Raw genomic sequence first — 24,801 nt, 5'->3', positions numbered from 1 at the left:
AGTTGTTTTCTTTTGAAAAGTCCCCCTTCCCTCCCGTTAGCTTTGCTGTTGAATGAGCCTTGTGCAGCTGACCACCTTTGTAAACTTTTGTTTTGAAATCTTTAAAATAGTATTTCCACTATCTCTTAATTATGCTGCATTGAATGTATATGGTACTTTCTGACTTTCTTCGGTAATGTTTTATTCTGGACTGTTTTATCTGATGTTTTAATGTGGGTTGCAAACCGTTTTGAGAGTTAAATCTTAAAAACGTAAAGCAGTTTCGAAATGAAGTGACTAATAATAATGACGATTTTAAGAGAAGTGAGGACTCAGCAGACCAGCTTAGGAAGGAAGTCCTGGCCTTAGGGACCACTCCCTAAATAATCTTACGATACTTATTTGGGCGTCATACATTTTATTTGCAAATCTGCGTGTTGTAACCCTATGACTCATGGAAGAAGAGGGGAACCAGGCCTCGCTCATTTCGGGGCCATGACGCCAAAGGGGCCCGTTGCCACAGCAACGGCAGGCCGCACCGCGCCAGGCACCCTTCCCCTGGCGAGCCCCGCCCCGCCCTGGAGCCCAGCCAATGGCGTCGCGCGGCTCCTCCGGGACCCGGCATGACGTGGCAGAGGCGCCTCCCCGCCCCGCGGAGCTTGCCATTGGTGGAGGCGGGGGAAGAGGGGCGGGGCTTGAGAAGAGGCTCCGGCCGGGCTGCTGGTGGGAAGGAAGAAGCGGAGACGGCGCTGCGAGTCGCCGCCGCGGGAGGTGAGCCCTGGAGGGGGCGCGGGCGGCGGGGGGGGGGGGGGAGAGACAGTTAAATCGCATAGAATCTAGCTTCTTCTTCAAGCTGAGCCAGAGCAAGGAGTCGCGTTTTCGTTTTTTATAAAGAAAATAATGATTGTGCTAAATTTGAGCAGCCCTAGCAGTGCATTTCAGAGTGGGTTTTATTGGGCTTCTGTCACGGCTAATGCAGTTTTGCGGTGCTTTGCAGAGTAGCAGAAAAGGCAGGTGGCATAAAAGGAGCGCATACTGTACATGTGTGTGTATATACAGTATAGAGAGAGAAAGACTGATAATGTTATTTTTATAGACGCAGCATAATGATGTTTTCTGTGTCACATCTGGCATCCCCATGTTATAAGGAAGTTACCACAGTCAGTGGCAGAAGTATGATGTGGCTCGATGACACGAGTTAGGCGTTCGTGTTCATGTGTATGAGTCTAGCAAGCTGGTCTGCTTGTTGCAGTAACTCTGGGGTGCTTCAAAAGGGCACATATATATGCAGAGAATATATATGTTGGACATGGGGATAAAAAAAGAAATGGGTGTTGTTATTGGTGTTTATAGTAATATTGGGAGTATGCACTTGTTACTGTTTGTAAAGGGTGTGTGTGTGTGTGATACTGCTTTTAACTGTTGCGTGATTTCATGCCACCTTGAATTCCTTTTTTTGAAAATAAGATGGGACGTAAGCACTAAAATAAACACAATTTAAAAAAGAACAACCCTGTTTCAGTATTTGCCTTTACAGATGTGAATTAGGCTATCTTTGCCTCCTTGTGCCAGGAGCCTTTCCCCCTGCAGAAAGAACTGTTTGCTTAGATATCCCTGGAATTGGTGCTTTCCCCTTCTTAATGGTGGCCTTCGTGGATCAAGATTCAGGCCAGCATTCTGCACATCCTTTTCAACATGTCTTATGTTCTATATTCCAGTTTTGTAAATCATTCCACAAAAAATAGTGGGCTTCAAATGTTTTGATGAGGTTATTAAGAGGCAAGTGGCCTGTAATTCCATGCTAGCCATAGACGAAGATTAGTCACCTCCACTGCAGCCAGTATGAAAATTCAAGCTAGTAAGGAAAAGGGAAAGCACCTTCTTAACTATGCCTTTTCTTCTTCTTTTTATTATGTATTTTGTGTTTTTTATCTTGTATTTTTATGTTCTGAACTGCCCTGAGATCTATGGGTAAAGAACAGTATCAAAATTTAATAAATAAATAAGGAAGAGGCTTTCCTTCTTTTCACTAGCATGGAAACCAAGTAGTTTGGTAAATGTGCGGAGGAGTGACTCACCCATCTCCCAGTCTACTCAGTTACTTTCTTGCATCTCACCTATGTGACTACCTGCTTGGCTGTGGCTGCCTGGTGAATTGTTCAATTCAAGGCTGCTGTAGCTGGGGGAAGCGCAAAGTGTTTTCGGGCTAAGAGTTTCTCAGTGAGTCTTACTGTTCTCTTCTCCTCCATAGGCCATGGACGGGGACAATGAGATCCGTGAGCTCCAGCGCTGCTTGGCTGAGGCAGGACAGAGCCATCTGCTTCGGTTCTGGGAAGAACTGGATGTGTCAGAGCGGCAAGAGCTGTATAGAGACTTGAAGGACATGAATCTGGGAGAGCTGGGCCAAGCTTTCCAGAAAGCCATGAAGGAAAGCAGCCATTTGCCAGGACAGGAGAACGTGGATGCCAAAATGGAACCTGTGCCGCGTGAAGTGCTAGGGAGCGCGACTCGGGACCAGGCCCAGCTGTCCGCCTGGGAGCAGGAAGGTAACAAGAAGAACCCCACTTGCCACACAGTCAGTTCTAGGAAGCAGACCTGGTCCCTGAAGTGATACAGACTATGTAAAGAACAACACAGATCATAGGCTCGCTTCTCTACACTTCTTATATAATATCCACAGTTTGTGAAATATGAAAGCACTCTCTGTTAGAAGGTGGAGGCTGATGTTACAGCAAACTCAGTTGGGACCCCTTGCAGCAAGGTTTTAGCATGTGCTTTGAGGGAAGTGGGAAGTGTGAAGTCTCACAACTTCATAAAGTTTTCTTACAGACCATTGTGTAACTATAATAATACAATGGCAAATCTATGTATTTTGAGACTAACATTTTAAAAAATGGTTGTGTATGTCTCTAGACTCTTATGGAGGGTGCTTGTTGAATGCCAAATTATGAATAATTTTAAAGTGGGGAGAACATACCAGTTCCTTGGTTTTCATTCTATTAGTAACATTGCTGAATAGCACTCTTTAGATTAATTTTCTCTGTCTTGTTGTGTTTCTCCGCTTGGTCGTCTTGACTGTATGGAGCCTTGGTGGCCTACATGGGAGTCTGCTGTTCCTTTTACTATGTAGCCAAAGGGATTTAGGCCTGAGTGCCATTTCTTAATATGATCTCTTCCACTAGAAACTGCAGGAAAAAGTAGAAACAGTGGAGCCTTGAGCAAGCTGTTTGTGTCAGTTCTCTGGACCACTGAAGTGCATGTTCATCCATAAGGACTCTCCTTGTTATCCCAAAGAGCTATGACCTTTCCCAGTGCTTTCCCCTCAGAGTCACCTGGAGACTGAGTCTATCATACCATAGTCGTAAGATCTGTGGGCTTGGAGTATGGTCTGGATTGAAGCAGTGACAGAGAGAGAGAAGAAAGAATTAAAGAATTAAAGAAAAAGTAATATCCAGGCTCAAGTCTGATTGCTCTGGACTAGAAAAATACTAAAACTTGTAAAAGCAGCAGCAGCAGCTGTGTTGCTGTTAAGAAGAGAATAAGCAAGATTTTGCTTTTACTGTCTCAATAACTGTTTAAAATGTCATAAAGCAGGCTTTTGAGTAATACAGCATTCTTCTCCAGGCCAAGAAAACTTGGTATTGCATATAGGTACTACCGAATATTTGTTAAAGTTAGCTTTGTTCTGCCTTGCTGCTTAGGTTGCTCTTTGCCTGTGTTCCTTATTCACCTATACTGTGTGCCCTTTTTAAATAAAACAAATGCTTAAATAGTTTCAGGCATGTTTCCAAGCAGGAAGTAATCCAGGAAGCATTTTATCGTGGGGAGGCCAAATAAACATTTAACACATAATGTATCTTTAGAAACACCCATATTTGAACTCCTGTGATAATAAAATTATTGATGAGAACCCCAGATTCCCCCAGCCTCATGTCTAGCCAACTTGCCTGGTTTGTGGCAAACCATCAATTTGCCAATTCATCCAAACCAGCAGTCTCTGCTTTCCCCCAAACTTGGAAATTAGGCAAGGAATTAGCAAGTGAGCCTGAGATTCAGTCCAGCATTGTACATGTAATGTCAAGCACAGGTTGGCATAACCACTGATTCTTCCAAGGTCTATTCTGAAAAATGAATGATGTAACTTTTAATGTGCTTGTTCACACATTTTTGATTTTTTGATGTTGAGAAGCAATCAAACCTGAGAGTAGTATTGTGGGATGGGAAAGGCAGTCATACAGAGTACAGGTGCTCTACCCCCTTTCCCCCTTAAAAGCAGCAACAAAAATGTACTTTAAACAATGCATATATATCTCCAGAACTGTAATTACTTTTCTTGTTCTTAAGTGAAGCTTTTGGTTCAAGATGTAAATTCTAGTGGTGTAGAAGGATGTTAGGGAATTTCTCATTTCTCTTGGTTCCAAGTAGAGCATAAAACAGCCTTGGATTAGTAGTAGAGAGGACTGGAGTCTCCAAGGGCACTTTGAGCAGGATACAGAGATTCATTATGTGAAGCACGTCTGTTTGGATCAGTTAAATCCTTTGAGTAATGCCTTGCATACCTGAAAAAGAGTTGTGTGCAAATCAAATGCTTGCTGTCAATCACTGGAGTCACATTTATTATTCTTGCTCTTTTTAGGGCTCCGACAGATTTCCCAAAACAAAGTTGCTGTTCTTCTTTTAGCTGGTGGGCAAGGAACAAGGCTGGGTGTCTCATACCCTAAGGGGATGTATGATGTAGGCCTGCCATCCCACAAAACTCTCTTCCAGATCCAAGCAGAGCGCATCCTGAAACTGCAGCAGCTGGCTGAAAGACAACATGGCCTGAAATGTGTTATTCCATGGTAAGCAACTTGGACTCTTCAGTCATTTTATCAGTGTTCTTCAGGAGCAAGTGGAAGCAGATGATCCCTGCTAGTGGTCTTTGTTTTGTTGGTTCAGAAGCTTTTGCTGCCTTGCTTTCAGGGCTGTATGGGATACTCAGGGATGTATCCAGCAGTGGTGTGAGCAGAAGACAGCTTGCCTGCAGAAGACATTCTTTCTCCTACACACACTCCACCCCCCAAGAGTACTTTGGGGCCCTTCAACAGTGAGGGGTGTATCTTATAAAGTTGCAGTGCAAGGGTAAAATAGCTATAAGTTGGCATAAGATCTCTTGCCCCAGTTTTGAATTACCGTATTTTTTGCTCTATAAGACGCACCAGACCACAAGACGCACCTAGTTTTTGGAGGAGGAAAACAAGAAAAAAAATATTCTGAACCTCAGAAGCCAGAACAGCAAGAGGGATCACTGCGCAGTGAAAGCAGCAATCCTTCTTGCTGTTCTGGCTTCTGGGATAGCTGCGCAGCCTGCATTCGCTCCATAAGACGCACACACATTTCCCCTTACTTTTTAGGAGGGAAAAAGTGAGTCTTATAGAGCAAAAAATACGGTACAGTGGTGCCTCGCAAGACGAAATTAATCCGTTCCGCGAGTCTCTTCGTCTTGCGGTTTTTTCGTCTTGCGAAGCACGGCTATTAGCAGCTTAGCGGCTATTAGCGGCTTAGCGGCTATTAACGGGTTAGCGGCTTTAAGAAAAAGGAAACAAACTCGCAAGAACTCGCAAGATGTTTCATCTTGCGAAGCAAGCCCATAGGGAAATTCATCTTGCGGAACGACTCAAAAAACGGAAAACTCTTTCGTCTAGCGAGTTTTTCGTCTTGCGAGGCATTCGTCTTGTGGGGCACCACTGTATTTCATCTGAAGTTTTCTGGCACGTATGGTTTCAGAGCCCATAAGAAAGCTGTGAAATAACACTTGTGAATGCATGGCTTCTTTTGGCCCTTTGGGGAGGAAGGTTCCTACGTATGTCTAGTAGCAAGGAAAGGCCACGAGCTTTGTATCCCATAATAGGTGAACACTTTCATTTTCCAATAGGCTTTGGGAAAGTGACTGCTTTTAGTTAAAAAGCTGGTGCCATGCTGATTTTATTATAATTATGTGTACGCTTTAAACAGATTTTATAGATTTATTTAGTTTTAATTCTATTGTTTTTTAATGATAGATTTTTCTATGTTCGTAGCTGTCAGGGCTGGCTCCGGGTCCCAGCTCACCAAGGACCAACGCTAGCCGATAGTACAGTATCAAAGTCTTTATTGAAGAATAGTCTCCATTTACAAGTCTCAGCGTCCCAGCCCTACGTCTGGACTCTAGACCGGCGAAGCTCTGTCTGGATCTCCACCCCCCGTGCACCAGTTCAAGACTCTAATCTTACTCCACCTCTTCCTTCTCTCTCTCTTCCTCTGGGTCTTACTACCCCCCGGGGTCTCATTCCTCCTGGACTCTTCCGATGCGGAGCTAGACCCCTCTGACTCCTCCCCCTCTCTTCGGCGGGCTTTAGGACCTGGCTCCTTACCCGGGCTGCCCACCTTGCCGCCCTCCTGTACATTTGAACTTGGCGCGCGCGCGCGTTTTACTTTCCGGATGACCGTTTCCTCGCTCCCTGACGAGGGTGTGGCCACTCCTGCCTCACGTTCTCCCTCTGCCTGCGCGCTCCCTGATCCCGATGCCTTGGACTCCTCCCCCCTACTGCACTCTGGGGGGGACGCTGGTCCGGATTTCCAGCTGCTACTCTCTGAGTCCCCTTCTTCCCGAGGTGTCCCCCTGGGCACTCCCCTTGCCCTGACCATGGGGGCCCCTTTCTGTGAATCCTCCGAGTCACTGGAGAGACTCAGAGATCTTGGACTACTGTCGCCGCTGACATTTCCTTCCGACTCCTCCCCCTCGCTCTCTGTTTCTTCCCTCTCCAGTGACTCTGCTCCTGAACCCCTGACATCCATCCCCCCCTCGAAGCCCCCCCTTCCCCCCTCCCCTTCCTCCGGCGGGGGTGCTGGGTGCTCCATCGTTGTGGGGGTGAATGGTGGATACAGTTCGTCCCCCGTGGCGTGCATCCAGTTAGAGAAATCCGGCTCGTCCTCCATGTCTTCGCCGACCTCGTTCTCCTCTGCTTCCATCTCCGTGCCGCCATGCTCGAACCCAACGTCCTCCCCCATCACGTCCATGTCCCTCTCCCCCTCGTTCCCCTCTGGGTCCGTTGCCTGCCAAGGGCCCCTCAGCCACCTCTCCTCTCCTCGATTGTCCCACCAAAACGAGCGGTCTGAGGCAAACCCCGAGGGCGAGCCCTCCGGTGAACGTGTGTCTAATGGTGGTTCTTCGTCCGAGGTAAATCCCTGGAACGTGCTGGTAGAAAGCGTGGGTGTGAAAAGCCAGTCGTCGAAATACTCGGCTGGCATGGGCCTGTGTGGGAACAAGGCATGAAACTCCTCTTTGAGGAGAGGCTCGTCCAGGGCATAGTCCGGCACCCAACTGTTGGCGCTGGCCGGGGTACCTTCCCTTGCGAGAAAATATTCTACTCCCTCTTCCCCCCATCTCGAGTCCAAAATCTCTGTGACCTGGTTGATGGGTTCCCTTCTTGGCGACTCCCTCCTTGGGGGGATCTCCTCATACCGGTCTGGTGCCGTGCCCTGCGCCTGAAATCGGTGAGGTGCTTTGTAGGGCGTGAGCACCGACCTATGGAATACTGGGTGCATTCTGGATCCTTCCGGAAGTGTCAACCGGAAGGCCACCGGATTGATCTGTGCCTCAACTAGGTAAGGTCCTAGCTGCTTATGTCCGAGTTTCTTTTTAGCTAAGGATCTGGTCGGCACTGCGTGGGCCGCTAACCACACCCAGTCTCCCACCTGTATGTCTTCACCAACCCTCCTGTGCTTGTCAGCCTGCAGTTTGTATGCGTGCTTTGCCAGCTCTAACTGCCTCCTAAGCTGCTCGTGGACTTCCTGCAATTCCGCCGCCAAGACTTCCGCTGCCTGTGGCTCCCCCTCCCCCAGTCTCTCCAAGCCCGGGAAGGTTCTGGGATGCCTCCCGTTGTTGGCGAAGAACGGCGTCACCCCTGTGGACACGTGCTTCGTGTTGTTGTAAGCGAACTCAGCGAGCGGCAGGTAGTCCACCCATGTCGTCGGCTGTTGATTTGCGTAGCATCTCAGGTACTGCTGCATGACGGCGTTGACGCGTTCCGCTTGTCCATTGGTCTGCGGGTGTCTCGCCGACGCTAGGTTGATCTTGACGTTCAGGAAACCCATCAGCTTCTGCCAGAAGCTCGAAATGAACTGGCGCCCCCTGTCGGACAAGATAGACCGTGGCAGTCCATGCACTCTGAAGACGTGGTCTATGAACAGTTTGGCGGTCTGTTCTGCCGTGGCGACCTTCGCGCACGGAATGAAGTGGGCCATTTTAGTGAACATGTCCACCACCACTAGCACTGCCGTTTTACCCCTTGAGCTGGGTAAATCCGTGACAAAGTCCAGGGCCACCCTCTCCCACGGTTCGCTCGGAGTCTGCAGCGGTTCGAGCAGTCCCGCCGGAGGTTTGTGGACTGACTTGGCCCTTTGGCAGGTGTCGCACCTCGAGACGTACTCCGCGACTTCCCCCCGCATCTTGGGCCACCAAAAATCTCTGGCAACGAGTTCTGCCGTCTTCTCCTTGCCAAAGTGCCCGGCGGTGGGTGCGTCGTGTAACTGCTGCAGTACTTTCGCCCGGAGGTCGTCTCCCGGTACGTAGAGGGCCCCTCTGCGGATGAGCAATCCGTCTCGTACTTGGAACTCGTCGTCCTTCACCGTGCCCTTGTGCACCTCCTCCATCTTGGCTTGTGCAAAGGGGTCCCTCTGCAGTGCTCGACGGACCGCCTCCAAGTCCACGGTTGCTGCAGCGCATGCCCACGCTTTCGGAGCGAAAATGTGCTTGGCCGCTGCTGGTGCCGCCTCTTCGAGGTATTGCGGCTTCCTGGACAGTGCATCCGCCATGATGTTGTTGTCGCCTGGGATGTATTCTATCCTGAAGTCGAAATCCGCGAAAAATTCCGCCCATCTGATGTGCCGCTGGTTCAGGAACCTTGCCGTGCGCCAGTACTCCAGGTTCTTATGATCCGTGCGGACCTGCACGGTGTGCTTGGCCCCGACGAGGAAGTGTCTCCACGCCTTGAATGCTGCATGAATGGCCAGCAACTCCCTGTCCCAGATGGTGTAGTTTTGCTCCGACTTGCTGAGCTTCCTAGAGTAGAAGGCACACGGTCTCCAGTTCCCATGCGGGTCCTCCTGCAACAGTACGGCGCCCACGGCTCTGTCTGAGGCGTCTGTTTCAACCCTCATCGGTTTGCTGGGATTCACATGCAGTAGCTGCCCTTCGGACGAGAAGAGACGCTTAAGGTTCTGAAAGGACTGCTCCGCTTGCTCCGTCCAGATGAACTTCTTCTTCTTAGAGCTGAGCGTGTCAGTAATGGCCGCCGTCTGCATCGCGAACCCCTTGATGAACTTGCGGTAAAAGTTGGCGAACCCCACAAACCGCTGGACCTCCTTCCGATTGCGCGGGCTCTTCCAGTCCAACACTGCGCGAACCTTGGCGCTGTCCATGGCAAGCCCCTTGTCCGACAGCTTGTAGCCTAGGAAATCCACCTCCGTCCTGTCGAACTGGCACTTCTCCAGCTTGGCATACAGCCGATGCTCCTGCAGTCTCTGCAGAACTGCCTTGACGTCACCTTCGTGGGCCTCCTCCGATTCTGAGAATATCAGGATGTCGTCCAAGAAGCAGACGCATGTCTTGTAGAGGAGACCCGCCAGGACGTGATGCATGAAAGCTTGAAAACAGTGGGCGCCATTTTGTAAACCGAAGGGCATAACTCTGTATTCATATGTGCCCAGGGGCGTGAACATGGCAGTCTTCCACTCGTCTCCTTCCCGTATGCGAATCAGGTTGTACGCCCCTCGCAGATCCAACTTTGTAAAAACGCGTCCTTTCCTCGCCGTCGCCAGCAGGTCATCTATCTTGGGCATGGGAAAGGCCGCGGGCTTGGTTCTGGAATTTAAAATTCTGAAGTCTACCACAAGTCTTTTTTGGGGCGTGTCCCTCTTCTTCACAAAGAATACAGGACTGCCCCCCGCTGCCTTCGACTCCCGGATGAAACCGCGCTTCAAGTTGAGGTCTATGAACTCCTTGAGCTCCTGCAGCTCATCCTCAGACATGGAATACAGTTTCCCGGCTGGCAGCGTCGCTCCTGGCAGGAGGTCAATCTTGCAGTCATATGGCCTGTGGGGGGGTAGCTTGTCCGCTTCCTTCTCGCAGAAAACCTCCAAAAACGCTGCATACTTGCGAGGCACTGCTTGCAGCGTGCCTAATTGTAGCTGCGGGTCGTCCCCTCCTTCTTCCGGGCTAGGAAGGATGCAATGTTCCGCGCAATAGGAGGAGCCAAAGGTCAGTTGGCGTTGGTACCACGCCAATGCTGGGCTGTGCCTGTGCAGCCAACTCATGCCGAGGACTACCGGCGTGTCCGACAGGTGTGTGACATTAAAGCTGATGACTTCTCGGTGATTTCCAATCCTCATCACCATTGGTTGCGTTTGTTGCACCACCTGCCCCCCTAACAAGTCTCTGCCATCCACCGTGACAACGTTCAGGGGCAGCGTGGCTGGTAGCAGTGGTATATTGTGCTGCTGAATGAATTCCAGTCCCATAAAGTCAGCGTTGCTGCCGGAGTCAATGGTGATCGGCACCTCCAGAGCGCGTCCATTGGGCAGTTGGAGAGACGCTGTAAGCTGCACCACTGGTTTGGGTGGGAGGGGGTCTGTGGGTTGCAAAAGTGCTGGGGATTGTTTCATTGACTTGTCTGACTGGACCCCAGTGCCTCTTCCTCCAGCCAGACTCTGTCGTTTAACTGTTGCTGCGTTTTCAATTGAGCTGCTTCAGCGACTGTTGCGGAGGCTGCAGTGTGCTTGTGGAGCCTCTGGGGACACTCTTTCGCCATGTGTTGAGCACTGTCGCAGATGTAGCACTTCCTGTTCCCTCTAGGAGGCTTCGTTTTGGCTGCTCCCGGTGTCAGGGCTCTGTTAGCTGACTGAGCCCTGGCACCTCCTATCTCCATCGGCTCTTCTCCCCCTCCCTGCGAGGGTGTGGAGTGCGCACGCGCTGCTTCTCTGGGAAAGAAGGGAGGTGCTCTGGCTGGTGCCCTTCCCCAACGCCCTTCCTCCCTGTTGCAAGGACGTTCTTCCAGATGCACCCCGATCTCCAGAGCCCTCTGGACTACCTGCTGGGTGCTCCTTGGTCTCTCCCCTCTTCCAATCTCCGCTTTTACATCTGCATTCAACCCCTCCCAAAAGAGGTCTCTGACTGGCGCAGAATCTTTTTCCCACCCCAGGGCATGAACCAGTCCGAAAAATCGAGTATGGTACTGCCGCACGCTGGCTTTGCCTTGTTTAAGTCCATGTATGTCCCTCCTGGCAATATCGACGTCTACCTTTGATAAAAAGCATGAGTCCATTGCTTTAATAAAAGCCTTCGCATCTTGGAGCGCTGGATCATTGTCCCTCCATAGATTCCGCAGCCACGTTTTGGCTTCCCCATGCAAATGGGACAAGATAAACCCCACTCTCTCTCTCTCATCTCTAAAGTCTTTGTCAAGTAAATCCAGCGCAAACAGCAGGTCTGCTCTGAAGTTGGGGTACTGCTGCAAACTCCCGTCGAAATGCGATACAAGGCTTCCTCCCCTTCTCCCCAAACCTATGCCTTCTGCCTTGGCTCCCGTTTGCCCCTCTTTGGAAAGCACGTCCAACCTGGCCTGGAGATCCCGGCAGGAGGTAACCATCTCCTCCTCTCTCTTCCTGGATGCAATTACCTCAGTGCTGAGTTGTGTCACCGCTTCTTGCAGGGCTTTTATCTTCTCTTCCGTCGTCATCTTGCCTGAGTTGTGTGAGCTCTGTAAGCACCCCTCCTCTGTCCTCGCTGCGCCGACTCACGTGGCGAGGTTCTCGGTGCCAAAACTTTAAAATTCGAGACAGAGCTTACTGTCAGGGCTGGCTCCGGGTCCCAGCTCACCAAGGACCAACGCTAGCCGATAGTACAGTATCAAAGTCTTTATTGAAGAATAGTCTCCATTTACAAGTCTCAGCGTCCCAGCCCTACGTCTGGACTCTAGACCGGCGAAGCTCTGTCTGGATCTCCACCCCCCGTGCACCAGTTCAAGACTCTAATCTTACTCCACCTCTTCCTTCTCTCTCTCTTCCTCTGGGTCTTACTACCCCCCGGGGTCTCATTCCTCCTGGACTCTTCCGATGCGGAGCTAGACCCCTCTGACTCCTCCCCCTCTCTTCGGCGGGCTTTAGGACCTGGCTCCTTACCCGGGCTGCCCACCTTGCCGCCCTCCTGTACATTTGAACTTGGCGCGCGCGCGCGTTTTACTTTCCGGATGACCGTTTCCTCGCTCCCTGACGAGGGTGTGGCCACTCCTGCCTCACGTTCTCCCTCTGCCTGCGCGCTCCCTGATCCCGATGCCTTGGACTCCTCCCCCCTACTGCACTCTGGGGGGGACGCTGGTCCGGATTTCCAGCTGCTACTCTCTGAGTCCCCTTCTTCCCGAGGTGTCCCCCTGGGCACTCCCCTTGCCCTGACCATGGGGGCCCCTTTCTGTGAATCCTCCGAGTCACTGGAGAGACTCAGAGATCTTGGACTACTGTCGCCGCTGACATTTCCTTCCGACTCCTCCCCCTCGCTCTCTGTTTCTTCCCTCTCCAGTGACTCTGCTCCTGAACCCCTGACAGTAGCAGTTCTTGTTTTATTTGTAAGCCACTTTGAGTTCTGATGTGGGGAATGCAGGATATAAGTATATAATATATGATGATGATGTTGATGATATGATATGCTCCCTGTCTTAATTATCTATGATTCTTTTATTTGTGCCATTCAGGTACATCATGACAAGTGGTAGGACAATGGAATTGACTAAAGAATTTTTCCTGAAACACAAATACTTTGGCTTAAAGAAAGAGAATGTGATCTTCTTCCAGCAAGGGATGCTGCCTGCCATGGACTTTGATGGGAAAATCCTCTTGGAAGAGAAAGGCAAAGTTTCTATGGCACCAGGTGCAACATCTATAGGAACCCTTTCCAAACCCATGTTGGCAATTGCCCCTCTTTGCTCTAGCATTCATCCGCTTCTGCTATGTCCATAATTTGCCTCCTGTGACTTGATGAGAAAAGGTGCTGAGGAAAGGGGCAGCTGGGGCTTCTGCTTAATAGTTGAGGCTACCAGCAAGCCTCTTTCCTGCTTTCATGTTTTGTTTCCCAGTCGTGTCCCTGAGCAGTCTATGCAAATCCACAGTTTGACATGGCCTCAGATAAAAATGTCATTTTTTCCTCATTCTTCTTCACCCCCCATTATGTCTTTCAAAAGCAACGCCTCCCTTTTTATCATTCAAAAAATAGAACCAATTGTGATTATAAAGAAAACAATGTAGAAAATAGGAATATCATACAAAAACCAACAAGGCGTAGACTCCCAAACTTCATAGAGAATCATGACAACCAGCAGCTAAGCTTGAATAACATCAGTAACTATAATAAGTGAGACACTAAAAATTTGCCATCTAACTTGTATTTTTGTGGCATTGCGTAACAGGGCTCCAAATTTGATTGTTTCAGTAGTGACTAAGTTAACAAGTATTGTTCTTTTCCAAACTTTGAGCAACTGTTCTTTTTTATTTTTATGATTGTTCCAAATAAGACCCTTCAGTATCTTCCAAATTCAGGAATTTAACACATAGAAGTTGCTCATGCTTATTCATCTGGTTATTTTTTATTATGTAAGGCAATATGTGAAAATTATTGAACCATATAAGCAGGCCCCAACATCACTTTGCCCTTACACAGTGCTGCCATCTAGGCCCTTTTCTCAAAGCGAACATTTTCAGCTTCCAGATACTTCAAGCATGGAAACGCAGAATCTTGAAGACATTTTCTTTCTGATTTAACGCTTGCGTTTAGTGTGAACCTTTATTAAAAAGGAGCTGCCCAGCTGGCAGTTGGCTCATCCATAGATCTGAAATGCTTTTCTAAGTGGAGCTCAGTTAATGATTTTGCTTCTTACCTTTAAAAGCCCTAAAGGGAATGCTGCCTCCTTTGTGGACCTCACTGGCCCCTCAGAGTTTTGGCCAAGTCCCTTCTGCACCCAGGGGAACACTGGAGGCCATGAAGAAGGCAGACTGCCTCAGCTGAAACACCATCACTTACAGAGCGCTCTCGAGAGGGGGGGTGGTTTTCTCTGACTTTTGTGTTTGGGCAGGACTTTAAAAAAATATTGAAAGGCATTTGGAATAGACTAAGGTTTTCAGTGATGCTGCTGATATTTTCTGTGTTACCAGTAATGCTGAATTTTTAGGATTTTTACTGACAAACCTTAAGTATGATAACTTGTCTTTGTCAAAAAAAGGTGCTCAAAAACCGATGTGGAAAAAATAACTTTTCTGACCTACTGAACTGCTTCCTTTTCTTCTCCCTTCCTAAAGATGGTAATGGTGGTCTGTACCGAGCTCTGGGAGCCCATCATATTGTGGAGGACATGGAAAAGCGAGGCATTGGCAGCATCCATGTCTATTGCGTGGACAATATTTTAGTCAAAGTGGCTGACCCTCGCTTCATTGGCTTCTGTGTACAGAAGGGCGCAGACTGTGGAGCAAAGGTAACCAGTGTTGATGCAGGTCGTAGAGAGGGAGTCGTTGGGTTTGGGAAGGTGACTCTGTAAGACCTTGTGGGGGTGGGGGGTAGTGTTAGGTGTAACTAACTGCACTCTTTTATCTTGTGAATGGCTCCTTAATTGAACTGTCAGACTTTAGTTTTTATTGCCTTTTGATTCCACTGTTTGCACTGTTTCCCTCCTCTCTACTCATGCATGGATACCAGTAGCTGAAAGCCACAGGGGGGAGAGTTGTTCCTGCTTTCTGGTTTCCTGCCGGCGCCTGCTTGGCCACTGTCAGAACAGGATGCTGGACTCCGTGGGCCTGATCCAGCTGGCTCTTCTTATGTTCATATTATACTGTGCTACCTAAGAATAGCATCCATGTATGTTCATGCATATGATTAAGCCCACCAAGGTGCATGCTGTAATCACTTTGTTAGTCTTCTAAGTATAACGAAACTGTTGTTGTTGTTCTTCTACATAAGGTTGTTGAAAAGACCAATCCCACGGAGCCCGTTGGTGTGGTGTGCCGAGTGGGTGGCGTTTACCAAGTGGTGGAGTACAGTGAGATTTCTCTGGCCACAGCGCAGAAAAGGGGTCCTGATGGCCGGCTGCTGTTCAGTGCTGGGAACATAGCCAACCACTACTTCACCCTGGAGTTTCTGAAAGACATTGTCAAGTACGGGCATCCTTTAGTCCTGAGATGCACTCCTACAGGAGTGGAATAGCTCTTATATATTATTTCCTTCTATCCTCATATATCTGCCGTTGCTACCTTCCTTTTGTGTCACAAATTTTTAGCAAACAATGCCAGTTTATACATGTAGCGGAATCAAGGGGTAAATCTTTTCCTGAACTATACTACCATATTTTTCCGTGTGTAAGACTAGGGTGTTTTCCCCCCCCCTTAAAGGTTTAAAATTGGGGCTCGTCTTATACACGGGTAGTGCTAAGGGGTGTTTTCTTATTTTGGAGTCCCCCCAAATGGGGGGGGGGGCATCTTAAACATGAGGGCGTCTTATACACGGAAAAATATGGCACTTCAGGTAGCTGGAGACAGGGAGCTGCATGTTTGAATGCACCCCTGGAGGGGGGGGAGGGAGAACAGCGAATTCTCGCTTTTTAACAGCAGAATTCAGCTAGATTTGCCTCCTTCAGAACATGATTCTGCAGGAATTAGGAACTTGTGGCCCTGTACTTAGACTGAAACTCACATAAACCCCAGTCAGTATGGCCAATGGTCAGGGGTGATAGAAGTTGTGATCCAGTAACAGCTAAAGCGCCACAGGTTGCATCCCAGCACTATTGTTTTGGGTCCACAGAGATCCCCCCCCCCCACAAACCCCTGAATCTGGCGATCATTCTAGCTAGAAAAAGCTTTACCACTTGATTCTGCTATGTTTATGTCCCTGTGCAGAGTATGTTCCTCTGTTTCAGTTTAAAGGTGGAAATGAATGAGAACTGGGGCACTGGTTAACCGTTTTTTTGGAAGTTCAGTGGCACTTGCTTATGGAAATGGCAAGGTTTTTTAATGGAAGCATTCTGCTAGGCCCACCACAAAGCTCTAACTTCCAGTTTCAATGCTATTTTGTCTCAGTCAGAACAGTAAACGTAGAAAAAATAATAATACTCTGGCTTTGCATCATATGCTGATTGTGTCCAAGCCTTAAAGACAATTGATGAAAGAAAATGGTCCCTAATACGTAGGGACAGAGGTGTTTAGAGCTCCATGTCAATAGCAGAGGACCTGAATTGTGCATTAAAACCATGAAGTTGGTAGTGAAGATTTTGGCATGCTGATGCAGTCTGATTGCACTGAGATTTGTACTAGTTGCTGCTGGTGGGGGTGGTGTGTAAAAAGTGGTAGTGAGTCCTAACTGCAGATCATCTGTAGAAAATGGCACCTTCTACCTTTGCAGCCAAAAGGTAAAGCAAAGGTGTGGATCAAATATCCTACACTGGGGATAGGTGGCTTCTTTTGTGCCAGAATAACTAGATATCAAGCGTCTTCTGCTGGAAATACATTAATATTCAATGAAAACCTAAGAACTGCCTTGTTATATCAAGGTCCATCTCATTCAGTATTGGTTTTCAGCTGCCGTGCAAACGGTTCACAAGCCTAGCATGAAGGTGATGTCTTTCCCCATTCTCTGCCCCCAACATCTGGTACCTGGAGGCTTCATTTAGCTAATGACCCTTGATTCCCTGTGTGCTTCAGACTCTGCTGACTCTTCCCTTGATGTTTCAGTCTTTACGAGCCTCAGCTGCAGCACCACGTGGCCCAAAAGAAGATCCCGTGTATAGATGTGGCCACTGGAAAGCCTCTGAAGCCAGACAAACCCAATGGGATTAAGATGGAGAAATTCGTATTTGACATCTTCCAGTTTGCCAAGTATGTCCTTTTGTGCTGCTCCTCTGCCTAGTCCTGAGAGTGTTTTGTGTTACCTGTTGCAACTTCATTTTGGTATGTTAGCTTTACTTTCAAAACAAGAAGCTCAATTTTGGATCTTCACAGTTGTAGAAGGTACAAACTATATGAGGCATATGCGCTGGGAAGCTGAGCTGCCGAGAAACTAGCTGAGATTAGCAAAGAGAGGAACTAAGTTGATCTTGCAGTTTGGAGAGCAGAAAGAAGTACGTTGCCTGAGGAGTTGAGAATAGATTTTTACTTATGGTTGAGGAGCATTCTTGCATCCTGAGACTGTTGTGGCAACTGATAGCACAGAGGCAGTCATAGTAGGAAACCAGCAAGAGGGCAGGGGGCCTTCTTGGAGAGGAGGAGGAGGTGGCCTGTATACCAAACCTCTGCTATGGTGCCAAGGTGAACTCCCAGGAAGGTCCCTCTTTGCCACAGTGCCTTCAGTTGTCCCTTTGTGTGTAAGATTGGGACTGCCCTCGCAGCCTAGAAAGAGGGAAACTGAAAATCTGCAGTCCACTTCTGAAGACTGGGGAAAGATTCTCTTTGCTTCTTACAAGTCCTTGGCCTTCGCCTTGGAAACTGATGTCCATGCTTGTGTGCTTGAGTGGCTGGCCTGTCACAGTAAAATTTGAGGTATTTGGGAACCTTCTTGAACTTTGGCTGGTTTCCTTCTAATTTGATGGATTAAAAAACAACAACAACTTACCAGAGCTGTCTCTGCTTTCTTGCTCTTCTAGAAAATTTGTGGTTTACGAAGTGCTGAGAGAAGACGAGTTCTCTCCTCTGAAGAACGCAGACAGCCAGAATGGGAAAGACAGCCCCACCACTGCACGCCACTCGCTGATGTCACTGCATCACTGTTGGGTTCTCAATGCTGGAGGGCACTTTGTGGATGAAAATGGAAGGCGCCTTTCTGCAATTCCCCGGTAAGAAGATTTAGGCACTGCTTTAGCTTTTGCCTTCCGTCCCTGAGTATGAAGTGGGTGTCGTGGCTGTACATCTGGGAGAGTGTGCAAGGATGCTGGAGGTTCCAGTTGATCGGGTTTCTAGTAATATTCTGCAACAGGCTCCCATGTCCATAATATCTCCCTTTGATTGTAATTAGCATGGCTGAGATAACTACGCAGTGTGAGGCAACAATCTTGATTGATGTACTTGATCATCACAGTTGCATCTGTGCCATTGGGGACAAGTGAATGGAACCGAAGCATTTAGGAAACTACTCCAGCCTTCCATAATTCAAACTAGAGCCAGGATATCCAAGCCTTTTTAGAGAATAGCTGCTTTAGGCTCCCTCATCTTCAGATGTGGGAAGGTACCAGTGCCTTCGCCCTTTTAGAATAATAGCAGCAAGCAGAAGACAACAATTTGTCTATACCTTGAAGTGTGTTTATAAAGTATTTTTACCTCACTCTTTAACTGAAAAGGCTCACACAGTGGCTAACAAATCAATAGAAAAACCCCAGACTTAAAATCTAAAAGGCACAACACACCAGAAACAAAAGATGGAGAGGAAGGGAGAAGGTGAACACAAGCACCAGTAGGTTAAAAAGGTAAAGGTACCCCTGACCGTTAGGTCCAGTTGCAGACAACTCTGGGGTGGTGCTCTCATCTTGCTCTGTAGTCCGAGGGAGCTGGCGTTTGTCTGCAGACAGCTTCTGGGTCATGTGGCCAGCATAACTAAGCCACTTCTGGTGAAACCAGAGCAGCGCACGGAAATGCCGTTTACCTTCCTGCCAGAGCTGTACCTATTTATCTACTTGCACTTTGACGTGCTTTCGAACTGCTAGGTGGGCAGGAGCTGGAACCGAACAACAGGAGCTCATCCCATTGGGGGGTTTCGAACCGCCGACCTTCTGATCGGCAAGCCCTAGGCTCTGTGGTTTAGACCACAGCGCCACCCATGTCCCAGTAGGTTACAGTGTTCTTATAATGACCATCTGGAATGGAAACAGTTCAAAATAAGAGGAGATAAAATTAGCTGGTTTCTCAGCAGAGCTGATGAATTTACCAAGGCCTAGTACCTAATGCAGCCTTTGTCAGTCTTGGGTCCCTAGAGGTTGTTGGGCTGCAACTCCCTAGCCAGTGAGGCCAGTGGTCAGGAATGGTGGGAGTTGTCATTCAAGAATATTGGGGACCCAAGGTTGAGAGAGGCTGCTCTAATGTATGGTTTGGGAAACAGCTGGGATAACGGCTTTATAATAGTTGAATAGAAGCTGCTTGGCAGATGAGCCTTGCTTGTACATACTTGAGTGCCTCAACACATTTGCTCATAGGACTAGAGTGATCATCTCCTCAACTGCGTCCGTGCTTGAAGCTGGTGGAATTAAGAGTTTTCTGGCTGGGGGAGTTATGAGGGGTCTTGGAATCATACTGAATTTACATGATCAAGATTAAGTTTGTGGGAGACTGCGTCTCTTGCATAGAAACATCTATGTTGTTCTGAAGAGAGTGGAATTGAGTGAAGTGGTCTACCACACTCATGGCACATGCAAAACAATTTGTTTAGTTAGAAGTAGAATCCTAAATAACGTGCCACTGTCGTTCAGTTCAGCCAGCAGTGGTCTCCAAAGTCCCTTAGGAATCATCTCAATGGAATGAGCCCCACCAACCATTTCACAGTGGTACCTTGGTTGTTGAACCTAATCAAAAACCAATTCCGATTGGCTGCAGGAGCTTCCTGCACTCAATTGGAAGCCGTTTCGGGTGTTCGGTTTCCAAAAAACATTCGCAAACCGGAACACTCACTTCCGGGTTTGCGGCATTCAGGAGCCGACTTGCTTGGGAGCCAAGCCATTTGACAACCAAGGTACCAAGAGACTCAGGAAAGTCTGCTGTTTTGATTTGGCATATTCCCCAGCTTCATTTCCCTTCTCATTAATCCTTTTTCTTCCCATGTGACAGTTGCACTAATGGAAGGTCTGATGCGATCCAGGCGGATGTCAGTCACAAGTAAATATACTCTCCTGGACGGGTGGAGGTGCATGGTGATGGCGCTGCGCTTGGCACTGACTAACAATCCTTTCTGCAGCATGCAGGGTCTCGGTGCTCAGCCTGTTCTGTTTCATTTTCTAAGGGAGTGGGTTGTGGTTTGTTGCTGTGATAAACCTGTCTCTTGGGAAGGGTCTGGCAGCTGAGGTGAACGCTGGGGAGAAGTGCATGTCTTGACGGTGTAGATTCCAGGAGGTGATGGCGAGTGAAACGGAAGAGTAACCTGGCCACATTCCTTTGAGAAATCTGTGAATCTGAAAGGCTTAACTGGGAGCTGATGGCATTTGACCCTGTGACTGCTTTTATGGTGTACCAAGACAAGAGGTTTCATGAAAATGAGCTGGTAGGGCTCTCAGTTTTGCATGCAGTGTAGTATGCACTGCGTTTTTGCCAGGCTTAGAGTCTGTTTTTAAGTTTGCCAGAACGCTTGCTTATGTTTTGGAAGGCACAGTTTAGGTATTGCTTTCACCATGTTTGATCTCTGCTATAGTTCTATAATTACTGTAAGCTAATGTGCCCATCGGTCATCATGTTTTCTCACGTAGACTTCATTTCCAGATCCCAATGAGATTCTATTATTATTGCTATTATTGTTCTGTGCCTAAGGGCTCAGTATTTTAAAATGGAGAAGACTGTTCACAGGAAGAAATTTCCACACAAAACCTGTGAAAGCCAAGAGGAGAGTCAACTGAGAATCTAGTGTTTCTGCATAGTTACGAACAGCTCTTCTGACAGATTCAGCTCTATAGTTCATGTGAATTTAAAAAACATATACACAGCACCTCTGAGAATTGCAATGCTTGTGTGCAGCTGCACTGTATTAACAAGTGAGAGAGAAATCCTTCTCTGCCAAAGGAGGTGGGCAAGAACATTATTGCAAGCAAGGCTGCTAAGCCAGCCCAAGGCTGTCTCCCTTAGATTCTAGAGCACCATGGCTTGGTGGAGTAAGCAACATTGAGCTAGCTAGATGGACCAATAGTCAGGTTTCCTTTTGGGTATCATCATACATTCTACTCTACTAATTTTACTGTTAGGACCACAAAATCTAGCAAAATGAGTCACTTGCTGGAATTTATTGTGACTTTTGACCTGGAACAAAGTACTTATGAATTCCTTGATTGTGAGCCGAAACCTTTATGGGCCACTTAAAATAGCTTTTGTCTAATTTCCAACATGGAAAGCACATGTGCACAGGAGTTTGCAGTTGTGCAAGCAGACTTCCATGCCTTGTTTTTGTTCTGAAACCCAAAGGGCTGTCAAACAAGTGCCTCTTTTATTCAGTTAAATTGAAATAATTTGCAGTACCAACATTTTCACAAACAGCTACCAGTCACAGTAATAAGGAAAGACCACATTTTTTTAAAAAATGCACTCCATATTATACTAACACCAGAACCAAAATAACACCCGAGAACATAATGACATTGTCTTAAACTCTGAGCCTTGCTGATTTAAAATTTGTGTCTCTTGGATTCGACAACTAAAGCTTTATAGTTGGTTGAGCTACAATTTTTAAATCCAGAACCCTCATAAATTGTCTGAAGATGGAAGGCACAATGCTTGAAATGATGTACAGTGGTACCTCGGGTTACAAACACCTCAGGTTACAAACACTTTTGGTTACAGACTCCGCTAACCCAGAAGTAGTACCTGGTTTAAGAACTTTACCTCAGGATGAGAACAGAAATTGCTGCAGCAGCGGGAGGCCCCATTAGCTAAAGTGGTACCTCAGGTTAAGAACAGATTCAGGTTAAGAACAGACCTCCAGAATGAATTAAGTTTGTAACCAGAGGTACCACTGTATTAGAGTGGGTTTTTTAAGCAAATGGTCTGCTCAGTTTAATATTGATGCTCATTAATAAGAAGATATGTATGTGAAAGGAGCAGTGACGTTTTAATTTTTTTACTCCCACTTCTCAGTTGCCACTGGTGCGTTGTGTGTGTGTGTGTGTGTGTGTGTGTGTGTGTGTGTGTCTCAGGGCACAAGCTTAACTAACCCCTGTCAATTCAGGTGCTGGAGCTGCTGCTGCATGGGTGCCATCTTAGTTTCCTTATTGCTGCTGAACTGTTTCCTTGGCAGGACTGAGGAAGATGCTAATCCTTAACAAAGTGATAAGAGTGACTACCTTCCTAATTGAAACAGGTGTATCGTGTCTGATTTGTTTATGTTTTTCTCCCTCACTTTTTTTCTTTAGTCTGAAGGATGTCAATGATTTCCCAATTCAGTGTGAGATTTCTCCTCTTGTTTCCTACGGGGGTGAAGTAAGTAGATGTGGTCTTCTCTGTTTCTCTCCCCACCCCCATCCAGTTTGAATTTGTAATTCCCCTGTCTTAATGCTCAGGGCAGATAGCAAGGCTTGACGTAAACCACAGGAAGTTATGCTATGCACGCCTTATACAAATGAACTGGTGGCTTTCTGTCCTTGGCACTGTAGCGGAGAAGGGGTAAGAGGAGCCTAGAGAGGTGGCACGAGGAAGTCATCCTATCTTGTAGATGCAGGCGTGAGTTTATCTGGCCATTCAAACAGTGGTATAAGTCATGGGTAGGCAAACTAAGGTCCGCAGGCCCAATTGCCTTCTGGATCCGGCCCGCGAATGGTCTGGGAATCTGTGTGGCTTGCCAGTGTGCGTGTTCTTTCCCTCCCACTCCCTCCCACGGCGGTGGCGCCGTTGCCTCCTCCCTCCTGGCTTCTCCCCGCCCTGCCTAGAGGAGGAAGGGGGCTGGGCCTTGTTCGCGCCAGCAGCGCTCGAGTGGCCGCCATTTTAAGCAGCCCCTCTTCGGAGCCCTTTTGTGCGCCGCTCATCACCCCTCCGCTGCCGGCCCCTGCCGCTCGCAAGACACAGGTAAGCAGCCACCAGGGCTTGTGGTGCTCTTGCACCATTCCCCCCCCCCAAAAAAATATAGTCCGGCCCCCCACAAGGTCTGTGACGAGTCTTGTATTCCCAGCAGGGTCACCTAAGGCGGTAAGGTCAAAGGGGAGGAGCTAGACCTGTGGTTCCCAACGTGGGGCTCACCACACGCCCCACAGGGGGTAATTTGGTTTTTAAGGGGGGCAATTTGAGAATGAATTAGACCAAGTTAATGGCCTTTTAGGTTTCCTCCATGTGAATAGGAGTTCACTTTTTGAATAGTAAGAATTCTATGTGACCAGGGGGAGGAGCAGTAGGATTTTAGAGATGCTTAGGTGGGGCATGGCCAAAAAAGTTTGGGAACCACTGAGCTAGACATAGAATAATCCTAGAAGTCCTCAACGGCAGAACAGGCGGAAGATAAAAAGCGGTATGTTACAACGACTGTGAAGGCGAATGAAGGCTGCAGCAGATAAGACTCTACCGGTCATTGTGATACTCATGCCATCGGAATAGAGCCTTACTGCGAAGACTGTGCGTTGGTCAGTGTGTACTGATCTACACACATAAAACAAATTTTTGGAAAGTTGGATAATTATGATAACTAATAGTCTCAGGGGCAGGGGGCACATTTTTATTTGTATTATTATTATTTTGTTTTTTTAAAAAAAGTAAAAGAAAAGCAATACATATGCTTCAACTTTCCAAGAGGAATGTCAGAACTTGATTTGGCTTTTCTAGCCACTTGCTCTGTGTTGGACATGGAAGGTGTAAATGATTAATCCGGAGCTTGAAACTCTGACATGGCTGCCAATTTGTATGTATAAAGTGTTACATGCCACGTGTTTCTGGCATCTTGTTATCTCATTTATTGCCATAACTCCTATGCGGAGATCATAAATAGTTATGTTTACAGGTGGGGAAATAAAGTTGAATGGTTCTTGGCTGAACAGAAATTTGAACCTGGTGTTCCCAAGTTCAGAGCTGCACTTTGGTTTGCACTTAAGTTTTGACTCCCTAGCCTTTAGTACTACTAAATCTGCTGTGCCCAGTTTCTGAATATCTGTTGCTGCTTTTATTCTCCTAGGGCCTGGAGGAATATGTGAAGGGCAAAGAATTCCATGCCCCTTTGATTATCCATGAGTTGGTGAAGAATGGATTGTGAGATCCCCTGCTCATCTTTCTGGTCTAGAACTTGTTGTGATCCTCGGTTGTCAGACTGTGAATATTCGAATTAAAGTTTCAGTACCACCCTGTGGGTTTTTCACTTAAATTGAATTCCCTCAAAATCCAGGACTTGGCTGCAGTAAGAATGGATGTAGTCCTTTTCACGCTTTTTATCTTGAGGAAAGCTATTTATATAACTTTTAATTTAAGGCTAGTAACACTTAAAATAGCAAGGATGCTACATTTCATTTTACAGGACTTCAAGGCATTTTGTATCAAATCCAATGGTATACCTGCAAAAAGGCTTTATGGTACGGGGTTTGAGTTGGAGACATTTTATTTTTCTCAAATATATGTGACTTTTAAAAAAGTGATGGGATTTTATGGCTGCCCATATTGTGCTTTTATTAACGGTTGTATCTTGCAAAGGTTGCACAGTTGAAAGAATGCTGAAGGAGTGAAACTGGATTAAATTGTCTCCCCCCCCCCAAATGCTGTGTTTCCTCAAACTTCTTGAAGCTGCTTCTGAATTTCCACTCTTTGTGTGGGGCGGGGGCTGACCCTGTACCTCCACGTGTTTCACATGAGATTGTATAAATGATCCTTGTATGCAGGTTTGTGCATAGAGCACACTGCTTCTGGTGAAGATATGTGTGCTGGGGTATTAATGCCAAATACCATCAGTTAGAGGGGGGATAGAACAGGATTCCTTGATGGGGTAATAGGGGATTATGAGGACACTGTCAAGGAGCATTCGGTCCACCCAGAGCTTTGGGGAAGGAGCCAAACAAAGACTGTGTGTGCCTCTCCAGGTGCCTGCTGTCCCAGTTTGACAACCAAAATGAATGTCTCATTCCTCTCCCC

The 24,801-nt window shown here is 47.6% G+C and overlaps 1 protein-coding gene across 4 annotated transcripts; it reads left to right on the top strand.

The window, feature by feature from the left end:
* Nucleotides 1-655: 655 nt before the first annotated feature.
* UAP1 (UDP-N-acetylglucosamine pyrophosphorylase 1) lies at nt 656-24,429 on the top strand. Of its 4 annotated transcripts, XM_083446413.1 has the most exons (11): nt 656-750; nt 2,231-2,525; nt 4,616-4,820; nt 12,744-12,919; nt 14,341-14,513; nt 14,996-15,189; nt 16,759-16,902; nt 17,667-17,855; nt 19,834-19,881; nt 22,116-22,182; nt 23,858-24,429. In XM_083446413.1, the coding sequence occupies exons 2-11, from the start codon at nt 2,234-2,236 to the stop codon at nt 23,933-23,935; spliced, it is 1,566 nt and encodes a 521-aa protein (XP_083302539.1). In that variant the 5' UTR covers nt 656-750; nt 2,231-2,233; the 3' UTR covers nt 23,936-24,429. The 4 variants fall into 4 exon arrangements, with proteins under 4 accessions (XP_083302539.1, XP_083302541.1, XP_083302538.1 ...); XM_083446415.1 differs by lacking the exon at nt 19,834-19,881; XM_083446412.1 differs by lacking the exon at nt 656-750 and having other exon boundaries at nt 2,134-2,525.
* The last annotated feature ends 372 nt before the right edge of the window (nt 24,430-24,801 follow it).

This window comes from Podarcis tiliguerta (assembly GCF_965153285.1).
Source record: "Podarcis tiliguerta genome assembly, chromosome: 6".
Taxonomy (NCBI): Eukaryota; Metazoa; Chordata; class Lepidosauria; order Squamata; family Lacertidae; genus Podarcis; species Podarcis tiliguerta.
The sequence above is the reverse complement of the archived record's forward strand: the minus strand, read 5'-3'. Positions and strand labels throughout refer to the sequence as shown.